Source organism: Pelophylax lessonae (genome assembly GCF_965119305.1).
Source record: "Pelophylax lessonae genome assembly, chromosome: 4".
Taxonomy (NCBI): Eukaryota; Metazoa; Chordata; class Amphibia; order Anura; family Ranidae; genus Pelophylax; species Pelophylax lessonae.
Genome location: NC_138771.1, coordinates 313,747,152 through 313,760,628, shown reverse-complemented (window position 1 = coordinate 313,760,628; position 13,477 = coordinate 313,747,152). Strand labels below are relative to the sequence as shown.

General features: G+C 39.5%; 1 protein-coding gene across 2 annotated transcripts in view; it reads left to right on the top strand.

Moving 5' to 3' along the window:
• Window positions 1–12,982, top strand: part of HK3 (hexokinase 3) — a 474,982-nt gene extending 462,000 nt beyond the window's left edge. For both annotated transcript variants that reach the window (XM_082256083.1, XM_082256082.1), the window contains 7 exons: window positions 5,090–5,209; window positions 5,919–6,014; window positions 6,092–6,191; window positions 6,294–6,477; window positions 8,047–8,202; window positions 11,613–11,846; window positions 12,825–12,982. In XM_082256083.1, coding sequence (XP_082112209.1) covers window positions 5,090–5,209; window positions 5,919–6,014; window positions 6,092–6,191; window positions 6,294–6,477; window positions 8,047–8,202; window positions 11,613–11,846; window positions 12,825–12,975 — 1,041 coding nt within the window. In that variant the 3' untranslated portion in view covers window positions 12,976–12,982. The remainder of the gene's footprint in view (window positions 1–5,089; window positions 5,210–5,918; window positions 6,015–6,091; window positions 6,192–6,293; window positions 6,478–8,046; window positions 8,203–11,612; window positions 11,847–12,824) is intronic.
• The last annotated feature ends 495 nt before the right edge of the window (window positions 12,983–13,477 follow it).

Below are 13,477 nucleotides of genomic sequence, written 5' to 3'. Positions count from 1 at the left end.
CCAAGTGTACCAAAAAAATACCCCCCTACTCCATTCCACCACCATCACCAGCCTGAACCATTGATACAAGGTAGGATGAATCTATGCGTTTATGTTGTTTACACCAAATTCTGACCCTACCATCTGAATGTTGCAGCTGAAATATTGACTCATCAGATCAGGCAACATTTTTCTAATCTTCTATTGTCCAATTTTGGTGAGCCTGTGCAATTTTTGTAGCCTCAGTTTCCCGTTAGCTGACAGGAGTGGCACCCACTGTGGTCTTCTGCTGCTGTAGCCAATCGGCTTTAAGGTTTGATGTATTGTGCATTCAGAGATGCTATTCTGCATAGCTTGGTTGTAACAAGTTATTATTTGAGCTACTGTTGTCTTTCTATCATCTCAAACCAGTCCTTCCCATCAGTTAGTTTAGTCAATGAAAACGTTTTTGTCAAAGTTTTGGTCAGCAGCATTTTTACAGTGACGAAAATCAAACGAAAAGTACACCACATTTTCGTCCAATGACGAAAACTGATTATTTTTTTCGTTCACAAATGAAATGAAAATGTGAGGCAGGGACGTTTACCCTCAGAACTTAAATTTCCTATGGAGCTTCTTACACTCTCAGAAAGCGAGTCGAGTCCATAGCGTGCATCGCTTAGCAACAGTCGCAGCACTGTGCAGCCTCCCAACGAAAGTCACCACAACGATTACCGTCCAGAGCAGAAAAGAGCACTGTAAATGTGTACAATTACAGGCCTGAGGCCTCCCCCCCCCCCCCCCCCCCCCCAGACCACCGTCCATCCAGAGCACAGTGTGTGCATTACATGCCTCCTCAGACCAGCAGCATCCAGGGCATTGTGCGTTACAAGCCATGCCTCAGACTGGAGACCACAATCCAGCACTGTGCAGCATTACAGGGCTCCTCTGTCCACTGACCACCAGCATCCAGAGCACTGTGCTTTACAGGCCATCCCTCAGACCTGAGACCACCATCCAGCACTGTGCAACATTACAATGCTCTTAGAGTCAAACCACCATCCCAGAGCACTGTACATTACAGGCTACCCCTCAGACCACCATTCTGAGCACTGTGCAGCATTACAGGCCTCCTCAGACCATGCAGAGTAGCTAAATCTGTATCTAAATTTTTTTTTTTAAACCTTCGTACTATAAATAACATGAGATATTTTTTTTTCTTTTACTCCCAGGAGTATACAGTATAATACGTTTGGAAATTCTATATACAGTGGGTATGGAAAGTATTCAGACCCCCTTAAATTTTTCACTCTTTGTTATATTGCAGCCATTTGCTAAAATCATTTAGGTTCATTCTTCTTCATCATTTAGGTTCATTCTTCTTCCTCATGAATGTACACATAGCACCCCATACTGACAGAAAAACACAGAATTGTTGACATTGTTGCAGATTTATTAAAAAAGAAAAACTGAAATATCACATGGTCCTAAGTATTCAGACCCTTTGCTCAGTATTTAGTAGAAGCCCCCTTTTGATCTAATACAGCCAGGAGTCTTTTTGGGAAAGATGCAACAAGTCTTTCACACCTGGATTTGGGGATCCTCTGCCATTCCTCCTTGCAGATCCTCTCCAGTTCTGTCAGGTTGGATGGTAAACGTTGGTGGACAGCCATTTTTAGGTCTCTCCAGAGATGCTCAATTGGGTTTAAGTCAGGGCTCTGGCTGGGCCATTCAAGAACAGTCACAGAGTTGTTGTGAAGCCACTCCTTCGTTATTTTAGCTGTGTGCTTAGGGTCATTGTCTTGTTGGAAGGTAAACCTTCGGCCCAGTCTGAGGTCCAGAGCACTCTGGAGAAGGTTTTTGTCCAGGATATCCCTGTACTTGGCCGCATTCATCTTTCCCTTGATTGCAACCAGTCGTCCTGTCCCTGCAGCTGAAAAACACCCCCACAGCATGATGCTGCCACCACCATGCTTCACTGTTGGGACTGTATTGGACAGGTGATGAGCAGTGCCTGGTTTTCTCCACACATACCGCTTAGAATTAAGGCCAAAAAGTTCTATTTTGGTCTCATCAGACCAGAGAATCTTATTTCTCACCATCTTGGAGTCCTTCAGGTGTTTTTTAGCAAACTCCATGCGGGCTTTCATGTGTCTTACACTAAGGAGAGGCTTCCGTCGGGCCACTCTGCCATAAAGCCCCGACTGGTGGAGGGCTGCAGTGATGGTTGACTTTCTACAACTTTCTCCCATCTCCTGACTGCATCTCTGGAGATCTCCTGACTGCATCTCTGGAGCTCAGCCACAGTGATCTTTGGGTTCTTCTTTACCTCTCTCACCAAGACTCTTCTCCCCCGATAGCTCAGTTTGGCCGGAAGGCCAGCTCTAGGAAGGGTTCTGGTCGTCCCAAACGTCTTCCATTTGAGGATTATGGAGGCCACTGTGCTCTTGGGAACCTTAAGTGCAGCAGAAATATTTTTGTAACCTTGGCCAGATCTGTGCCTTGCCACAATTCTGTCTTTGAGCTCTTCAGGCAGTTCCTTTTGACCTCATGATTCTCATTTGCTCTGACATGCATTGTGATCTGGAAGGTCTTGTATAGACAGGTGTTTGGCTTTCCTAATCAAGTCCAATCAGTATAATCAAACACAGCTGGACTCGAAGGTGTAGAACCATCTCAAGGATGATCAGAAGAAATGGAAAGCACCTGAGTTAAATATGAGTGTCACAGTAAAGGGTCTGAATACTTAGGACCATGTGATATTTCAGTTTTTCTTTTTTAATAAACCTGCAACAATGTCAACAATTCTGTGTTTTTCTGTCAGTATGGGGTGCTATGTGTACATTCATGAGGAAGAAGAATGAACTTAAATGATTTTAGCAAATGGCTGCAATATAACAGAGTGAAAAATTTAAGGGGGTCTGATTACTTTCCGTACCCACTGTAAATGCTTAAATAATGCATTACAATTTAGCTAAACACTTTTGATTTTAGTTTGACTAAAATTATTTTATTTGACTAAAACTATTGCAGATGACTAAAACTAAAATGGCATTTTAGTCAGACTATAACTAAAGCAAAATTAAATGCAAAAATTAACACTGCTGCCCATTCTCATCTGATCTCTGACATCAACAAGGCTTTTTTTTATCCACACAACTGCCATTCACTGGATATTTTCTTTTTTGGACCATTCTCTGTAAACCTCAGAGGTGGTTTTGCATGCAAATCCCAGTAGATCCGCAGATTTTTAAATACTCCGACCAGCCTGTCTGGCACCAACAACCATCCCATGTTCAAGGTCCCTTAAATCCCTTTTCTTCCCTATTCTGATGCTCTGTTTGAACTTCTAAGTCTTCAGAACCACATCTAGATGCTCAAATGCATTGAGTTGCTGCCATGTGATTGGCAATTTGTGTTACCAAGCAATTGAACAGGTGTACCTAATGTGTGTGTGTGTGTGTAATAAGTGATTTTTTTTTTTTTTTTTTTTTCCCCTTCGCTTCCATTCACTAATTTCAGTGAAAATTCACTTTGTAAAGTGAACATGCTCTACTCCTTTATTAACCACTAGCGGACCAGCCTCTAGCAAAAATACTGCAATAGGGTGGCTGCTCTGCACCAAGGATAAACTCTCCTATAATATCTCTGATCATTGTATTAGGGTTACTGGTGATTTCAGTGTCATTTAGTTCCAACCCAGTGTCGGTGTCAGAATGCTCGCCACACTATCAGTCTTACTACAGATCACTAATCCCCATTACTAGTATTAAAAAAAAAAAATTCCAGTGTGTGTGTGTATATATACACCATAATTTGTAGACTCTAACCCTGAGATGTGCAAACTACGGCCCTCCAGCTGTTCCGCAACTACACGTCCCATGAGGCATTGTAAAACTGACATTCACAGACATGACTAGGCATGATGGTAATTTGTAGTTCCTGAAAATTGGGAGGGCCATAGTTTGGAGACCCCCCTGCTCTAACCAATCAATATACACGTATTGGGAATTTTTTTACATACACCAAGGCATGTAGCAATATACATTTTGGCCTAAATTTGTATGAAAGGGTGTATTTTTTTTTTTTTTTTACAAAAAAAAAAACCCTGTGGTGAACCAAAAAGCTCTATTTGTGTAGAAAAAAAAAAAAAAGGTTCATTTGGTTAGTGTTGCATGACCACGCATTTGCCAAAGTAACGCAGTGCTTAACAGCAAAAAAAAAATGCCCTGGTCATAAAGGGGGGCTAAAATCTTTCAGAGCTTAAGTGGTTTATTAACCCCATTTCCCTATCTGAATAGCAACCCTCAGTATATACGAAGGGCAGTTCAGCAATTGTTCTGTCAATATTAACTGTCCTGCTGTTTAATATTGGTGCAAATCTATCTGCTGACCAATTGATTTTCTATTGTAAGTCGGGGAAAAAAAAGCCATGTGGTGGGATAAGTGTATTTTTGAAATTGCTTTGTTCCAACAAAATAGGAATTTTCTTTCAAAATCAAGACTTCTGTAGATCAATGCACAGTTAAACTCTTATAAATGTACATTTCTGAACAAGGAGAGACATCTGACAGTGGAATGGAGTGGAAGCTTTTACTTTAGCATGCTATACCAGATCAGGATAAAATGACAAATTTTGCATTAAAAGAATGCAAAATATGACCAATAAGGCTGGAATTGTACATGTAGTTTGGATTGCTCTCTGTTGGAACTACAGGCCAGTGTACCTTTTTGTTATGGGCAGGTAACTCAATATACGGTCAACTGTTGTGCATGTTAAATTGGGTAAGATGTGGTCTGGTCAACTTTCTGGAACAAGTTATCACAAACCCTTTTTACACAGCTTGCCTGTATAGAATGAAAATTGTCAACACACAGATGTCAAACATTTTGGGACCTTTACCTGCTTTTGGCTTACTGGTTTGAATTAGCATCTCATATGATACTGATCTTTTCTCTCCTGTATATTGGCCATTTGGGACCTGTACCTTCCTTTTTTGGTCTTTCAGTTTGAGCTGGGACGTTACCAATCTTTACACTCCTATATTGGATCTGCTTATTACATTACATTGTTACAGTGCAATTTGAAATATGTGAATTGTGACTGTTTTTTAATCTTGGTTCTCTGCAGCTGTTTGATCACATTGTAGACTGCATCACAGAATTTCAGAACGAAAATGGCCTTCAAGGAAAGAAACTACCTTTAGGCTTCACATTTTCCTTTCCCTGTAAGCAGACAAGCCTTGATCAGGTAAGATGCTTGCGATGTACGGCCATCTACTAATATGCACCATATTCAGCAGTAGAATGTCATGATGTACCTCAAGAAATGGACAATTGCCTCTATGCAGTCTTATTCCAACAAAACAAAATCCAAGAACAATTAAAACTATATATAATATAAAAGTTGGTTTTACGTATTTACCAGTGGTTTCTAACATTTTGATTGATTTTTAAATCATCTATCAAAACCTATTTTGTGTATATATTTTCTAAATGCCATCCACTGTCATGTAATGTACAAGATCTTTCAGACATGCAAAGAGGATGTATCACAGGAGAGTCGTAAGAGAAATAAAATGTTCTGAGCTAGCGAAGGTCCATTTAGAGTGAAATTAGTCAGTTTTGAGTTGGTGTGCCCCTTTAGAAATGTAATCAAACCCTTCCCGATACACATGGGGGCTGCTACTGGCAGTCCCCTTCTATATATGCTAGTTGTCTGATTTAGTACACTGACCAACTAGGTTAAATAAGCCTTGAGTCACTGACCAGGAACAAGCATCCATATCTGTAAAATTGGAGTCCAATATCCTTATTTTCATACTTGTGCTAGGTAAGGGAAATTAAGTATTAAAGCAAGAGGGTAGCCATGGCAACCGGAAAACAAAGTAACAATGGGAACCTCTGTCTTGGGCTGGGAAAAATTCCTTTAAAGCTTTTGTATGCGGTTTCTTTTCCAGGGCATCCTAATTTCATGGACAAAGGGTTTCAGTGCGTCTGGATGTGTGGGGGAAGATGTTGTCCGGCTTCTTAGGGAGGCAGCTAATCGAAAAAACGTATGTTATATTTTTAATTTTGTCTTCCTTGTGTATGAAATCCCAATCTGCAGTTAATGGTGAATTTTATTTGGCAGAACCATGATTTCCGTGTGGTAGCATTGGTGAATGATACAGTAGGAACAATGATGTCCTGTGGATATGATGATACAGCCTGTGAAATTGGACTGATTGTTGGTAAGATGTGCGGTTTATAAACTACAGTTTAGCACAAGCCATCAAATTGGATTTTTGTTGTGCACATTTGGATTTAATGGCTGAGGTTTCTTGTCTTTATAGGAACAGGCACCAATGCTTGTTATATGGAAGAGATGAGGAATGTGGAAGTGTTGGAAGGTGTCGAGGGACGGATGTGTGTCAATATGGAGTGGGGGGCCTTTGGAGATAATGGGTGCCTTGATGATATTACCACTTCTTTTGACAATGATGTAGATAAGTTCTCAATAAATCCAGGAAGACAAAGGTATGTAAAGATGGTGGTAATATATTTCTAATGCATTTCATATCACATGAAACCTTTTTTTTTTCGGTTTACCGCTAGACTGTCTAAGGGCTCTTTCACACGGGCGATCCGATCAGATCCGCCTGTCAGTTTTTTAGGCGGATCTGATCAGATCCTCCATGCAGCTCTATGGGGCAGCGGGTGTCAGCGGAGACACCTCTGCTGCCATCTGTATCCGATCCTGTCCGTGAAATCTGGACGGATGGAAACCCTATTTTTCCATCCGTTCAGTAATCTGATCGGATGAGAGCGGACAGGCGGTCCGCTCTCATCCGATTCCCCCATAGAGAGCAGCGGGGGCTGAGACACCTCCCTCTCCGCTCTGCAAGCGGAGACGGAGCTGTCATCCGCCCAGCTCAGCGGGGATCGCGGATCGATTCCCGCTGAGCAACACGGATCCGCCTACGGAGGCGGACCGTGTGAAAGAGGCTTAAGTATTATAGTATTTAATACTAAATGTAATCATTTCCCTTTTGGGATTAATAAAGTAATCTGAATCTGTATACATTAATACAGGGTTTAGTAATCAAAAACAGTCTGTCTTTAAAATTTAGAAACGTCCAAAAATAATTTGGGAATTTTTTTAAAAAGAGGACATTGAAGCATTCTTTTTATAATGGTGGGGGACAAAAGAATAGTTCATTTACCAGTAGTCCTGGACAGGGAGGAGCAGACTGATTCAGACATGACGCAGTTAAATTTTTTCGAGAAAATTAATACTGACAAGCTCCATCTGCAGAGAAGTCTACAATTCGTGAATCATTGGATTGCCTGCATTTTTTATTATCGCAAATTTATCACTGTTCAGACAGATATGCATGCTAATATTGAAGCAAATTAAATATTCACATTTCACAAATATTCCTTTTATTCAGGAAGTGATCATTGAAGTCTCAAAAAAGGAGATAAGAAAAAGGGGGTCTGTCTACATGTCAATAAGGTTTTATATAGTTTGTAGATGCTATCGCTTTTGTGTAAACCAATAAATATACGCTTATTGGGGATTTTTTTTTTTTTTTTTTTTCAAAATTTGTCTTTTGTTTTTAGCGCAAAAAATAAAAACCAGAGGTGATCAAATACCACCAAAAGAAAGCTCTTTTTGTGGGAAAAGGAAATATACTTTTATTAGGGTAGTGTTGCGCCACTTTTTCAATGTAGAAACAGATTTTGCCTACCTCTGTGCTCCAGCAAAAAGCTTGTTTTGCTTCAGTACGTAAACTCCCTTACCGGAGAGTTTTAAGTGGTTGGAGCATTTACTGTGTGTGAAAGCAGAAATATTGACCATATGTAAAAGGCAGCAGTTTGGTTACTCCAGCCCATAGATTTCCCCACAGAAATCTGGAAGATAAATATGACTTTGATTGTAAAACAATGCTGTCCACTAAATTCGTTTTTTTTTTTCCCCCTACATTTTTCTTCCTCCAAAGAGGCTTTATATTTTTTTTTGTAATGCCTTTCAGAGCCATAGCTTTCCATACCATTGCTTTATTGCTATGAATGTGACAGCGTGTCACCTCTTCTTCTCTCCAGGTATGAAAAGATGATCAGTGGAATGTACCTAGGAGAGATTGTACGCCAGGTCCTAATTGAACTTACAAACGATGGGATTTTATTCCGTGGCAAAATTTCAGAAGAGTTGAATACTAGAGGCCTCTTTCCTACAAAGTACTTATCTCAGATTGAAAGGTAGGATACTTTTTTTTTTTTTTTTTTTCTTCCCCATTTTACTGTATTTATTTAGCTGCATTAATTTTATCTACTTTTCTGACTGTACGGATCTAAAAGAAAACTTTCACTGCTATCTCTGGACTGTTCTAGAAACAGGCCATTTGGGGTTGCTTTCTGATAGGAAGGGAGGTCCCTGATGGTTATTAACCATGCCACTGTGCTTAGTTTTATTAACAGATTATGAGCTGTTAATATTAGAGGCTGTACAGTGGGTGCATAATTTACGTGGCTGTTACCTTTTTTGTAAGGGCTTTTTTACAGGTTGTTACCTCTAGTACCTGCTGTTCCTACTTCACTTTCCATTCTATTTTCTAAATCTGACATAACTACTCAATATACTTTCTATGATCTTTGTACTAAATTTGAAGGAAACTGGGTGCCATTTTTGAGACTGTTGCGTGAGTCAGGGCTGTTAACATTTTTAATATGAACAAATTAACTAATGCTTTGGGACATTTGAAGGTCCCTTTATCAAGGTTCAGACATGCTTGCTCAGAAGTCACGAGAGGTAAATTGTACTTTTATGTATGTGTTTCAATGCTATCCTAATCACTTTAATGTGAATATGGGAGTGTTGTTGACTTTAGCACGTTTTAGATCTAGAACTGACTATGCCATCCATTGTTACTTGTAGCACCCCCTTTTTTTTTTTTTTTTTTTTTTTTTTTTACTCAAAGTGCAAGCTGTGCAGTTTGATTTTTTTTTTTTAAATGTATTGCTAAAATAATATTTTTGTCCAGGTCCTCTGGTATCAATGCTAGTGCATGTTTACTTGAGAGCCCTATTCACTATAGTTTAGTGTGTGTATGTGTATATATGTGTGTATATATGTGTGTATATATATATATATATATATGTGTGTATATATGTATATATATATATGTATATATGTATATATATATATGTATATATGTATATATGTATATATGTATATATGTATATATGTATATATGTATATATGTATGTATATATGTATATATATATATGTATATATATATATATATATATGTATATATATATGTATATATATATATATATGTATATATATATGTATATATATATATGTATATATATATGTATATATATATGTATATATATATATATGTATATATATATGTATATATATATATGTATATATATATATATATGTATATATATATATATATGTGTGTGTGTGTGTATATATGCAACGTTTTTTTTGTTTTTGCCCCCATTTTTCATGAGCTAGACTCAAAGATCTAAGACTTTTTCTATGTACACATAAGGTCTATTTCTCTCAAATATTGTTCACAAATCTGTGTTAGTGAGCACTTCTCCTTTGCTGAGATAATCCATCCACCTCACAGGTTTCGCATATCAAGATGCTGATTAGACAGCATGATTATTGCACAGGTGTGCCTTAGGCTGGCCACAAAGGCCACTCTAAAATGTGCAGTTTTATCACACAGCACAATGCCACAGATGTCGCAAGTTTTAAGAGAGCATGCAATTGGCATGCTGACTGCAGGAATGTCCACCAGAGCTGTTGCCCGTGAATTGAATGTTCATTTCTCTACCATAAGCCGTCTCTAAATGCGTTTCAGAGAATTTGGCAGTACATCCAACCGGCCTCACAACCACAGACCACGTGTAAACTACACCAGCCCAGGACCTTCACCTTGAGCATCTTTACCTCCAAGATCATCTGAGACCAGCCACCCGGACAGCTGCTGCAACAATCTGTTTGCATAACCAAAGAATTTCGGCACAAACTGTCTAAGGGAAGCTTATCTACATGCTCGTCTTCCTTATCGGTGTCTTGAGCTGACTGCAGTTCATCGTCATAACCGACTTGAGTAGGCAAATGCTCACATTTGATGGCGTCTAGCACTTTGGAGAGGTGTTCTCTTCACCGAAATCCTGGTTTTCACTGTACAGGGAAAATGGCAGACTGTGTGTGGTTTTATGTCAATGTTGTGGATTGAGTGCCCCATGGTGGCGGTGGGGTTATGGTATGGGCAGGCGTATGTTATGGACAACGAACACAGGTGCATTTTATTGATGGCATTTTGAATGCATCGAGACACCGTGACGAGATCCTGAGGCCCATTGTTCATCCACGGCCATCACCTCATGTTGCAGCATAATGCACGGCTCCATGCTACAAGGATCTGTACACAATTCCTGGAAGCTGAAAACATCCCAGTTATTGCATGTCCAGCATACTCACCAGACATGTCACCCATTGAGCATGTTTGGGATGCTCTGGATCGGCGTATACTACAGCGTGTTTCTTGTCCTGCCAATATCCAGCAACTTCGCACAGCCATTGAAAAGGAGTGGACCAACATTCCACAGGCCACAACCTGATCAACTCTATGTGAGTAGAGGTGTTGTACTGCGTGAGGCAAATGGTGGTCACATCAGATACTGACTGGTTTTCGGACCCCCCAATACAGTAAAACTTCACATTTTTAGAGTGGCCTTTTATTGTGGCCAGCCTAAGGCAAACCTGTGAAATAATCATGCTGTCTTATCAGCATCTTGACATGCCACACCTGTGAGGTGGATGGATTATCTCGGCAAAGGAGAAGTGCTCACTAACACAGATTTAGACAGATGTGTGAACAATATTTGAGAGAAATAGGCCTTTTGTGTACATAGAAAAAAGTGTTTGATTTTCGAGTTCAGCTCATGAAAAATGAGGGGGCAATAACAAGTGTTGCTTTTTTTAATGAGTGTGTGTGTGTGTGTGTGTGTGTATTTATTTTTTATTAAAATATATATATATTTTTTTCCTTAAGCCATAACCCTTAGAGGCCATAGTGCTCATACACTGTACTAATGATGACCAACAAGCCTGAAACAAGTGTACATAGTTTAAAATGAATGGCTTTATATTCTTAATGCTCGGTTAGCCAAGAGGTAAATGGAAATTACGTATTTGCATAGCTTGGTTCCCTTTTGTAACATGAGGAATAAACTTCTCCATACACTTTGGATTTGTGATGAACTTGTGAATATATTCTGATTTAAGTAGGCTCTTTTGTGCTGTCACTGGTATTGTGGAGGATTTTTTGGTTCCCATAAGCCCACCTCACCATAACTGGTCTAGTTTAGCTTTTCTAACAGATTTCCCTTGTGAGCATTTAGTGAATATTCAAACACACAGCTCTGTGAGTGGACATGGAAAAAACAGGACCTGAAGGAGGATATGACTTTTTCAGTACAGACAGTTTTTGATCACACATTTCTATAGATAAATACACAAAGGCACTTGAGACTTGCACACTAGACTATTCGCTAAACTGTACAGATGAGGAAATTTCATTTTGCATTGTATTTATAGAGATTATACACATTATAGAACAGTTGTATCTTTTTTTCAGTGATAGTCTGGGACTCCTGCAGGTGCGATCAATTCTAACGAAGCTAGGCCTGAACAGCACATGTGATGATACAGTTTTAGTGAAGGAGGTATGCACTGTAGTCGCCATGAGAGCAGCTCAACTGTGTGCTGCCGGCATTGCTGCTGTTGTTGAGAAGATGAGAGAAAATCGAGGCCTTGATCATTTGAAAATCACTGTAGGTGTGGACGGAACTTTGTATAAGCTGCACCCCCAGTAAGTGAACATCTAAAATTTGTGAAATCTGGTATTAAAATTTGGATTTTGCTGTGTTTGTGAAGAATGATGCCATATAGAAACAGTTTTCAAGCCAGCTGCCTTCAGGATTTCTCAGGAGTACCTTGGCAAAATGCCTAAAAATTGCCCAAAAATTGTATACAAGCCAGTGTGTGGATCAAGCCTGCTCTATAGGTACACCAAACCACAGGTTTTCATAGGACACCATCAGCTAGAAGGTTGTAATGGTGCACAAACAACCAATCCGGTCATTAGTTTGATAAGATGAACATCGGGTGCTCTTCTCCTGCCCCTCCCCTTTGGCCCTAGATTTACAGTAGCTGAGTGAGGGAGAGAAACGGAGGGAGAACTGCAACAGATACTAGTCAGCACCAGTGTGCAATATGTTTAGTTTTTTTTACATTTTAGAAAGGGGTGCCTCGAGATTTATGCAAAATTTTAAAGGGTGCCTTTTACCGAACAAAAAAGTTGGGAAACCATATATATCCAGATTTAGCCTAGTTGGGATTAATCCACACAAATCTACATTTCAGTTATAGAAGTATATTGGTGAGTGGGATAAGACAAGTATCCAGTTTGGCTGGGAAACAGTGGTAAGAGATCCCCCAAAGTTCCAGGCTGAGCTTCCCCTACCTAGCAGCAATTATGAAGCCAGGGAAGGGAATCCCCACTCTCCAGGTACATTCTATGCAATGTACCTATGGATGGATAAAGACTCCACACAATGGCTGTTCTAATGTTCCAATCTAGGGTGCGAAATGTCACTAATGGAAGACCCAAGATAAAAGAAGCTTGGCATGTGATTTAATTTCAGTATTTACATAACTGAAATCTTAGATGAAATATCACCTTTTTGTGTATTCCTTTCTTTTGTCCTGATTTTTTTATTTTTTTTTCCACCTTGCACACCCACTTCCAATATGGCAATGTTGCTATAACAATATCTCTGTTTTGCAGCTTTGCTGGTGCGCTTCAGAAGACAGTTAAAATGTTGGCCCCCCAGTGTGATGTTTCTTTCCACCTATCTGAAGATGGTTCTGGTAAAGGGGCAGGCCTAATTACTGCTGTTGCCTGCCGTGTATCTGATGCTGAGCCACGGGCAGCTTAATCCAAAAAAAAAATAACGCTTAAGACTTTAGGAAAAGGTGGATGGCTCTTGGAGTACAGTTGGTGCATCTTGAGTTGCTGATGCAGAGCCACAGACTGTTTTAAATAAATTACATTAAATGAATATTTTGTCTTGCAAAACTTTTACTTAGAACGTTAAATAACTTTATAAATGTTCTATTTATATGGAATATTTTGTGTAAAAAATAAAATATTTTTGAATAGAGCTGGTGTTTGTGTAATACATGCAAATGATTAGTTAATGCACATGCATAGTTATAACTAATTTTTAGACTCAATGTTTTTCCACATTTGTTTATGCAGGGGTGTGTTCTCTAAGCCAGTGTTTCTCAACTCCGGTCCTCAGGGCACACTAACAGGCCAGATTTTAAGTATTACTTTGGAGAGATGCAGACTAGAGTACTGCAATCACTGAGCACGAAATTATATCTCCTGTGATGTATTTCAGTTTCCTTGCAAACCTGGCCTGTTAGTGGGTCCTG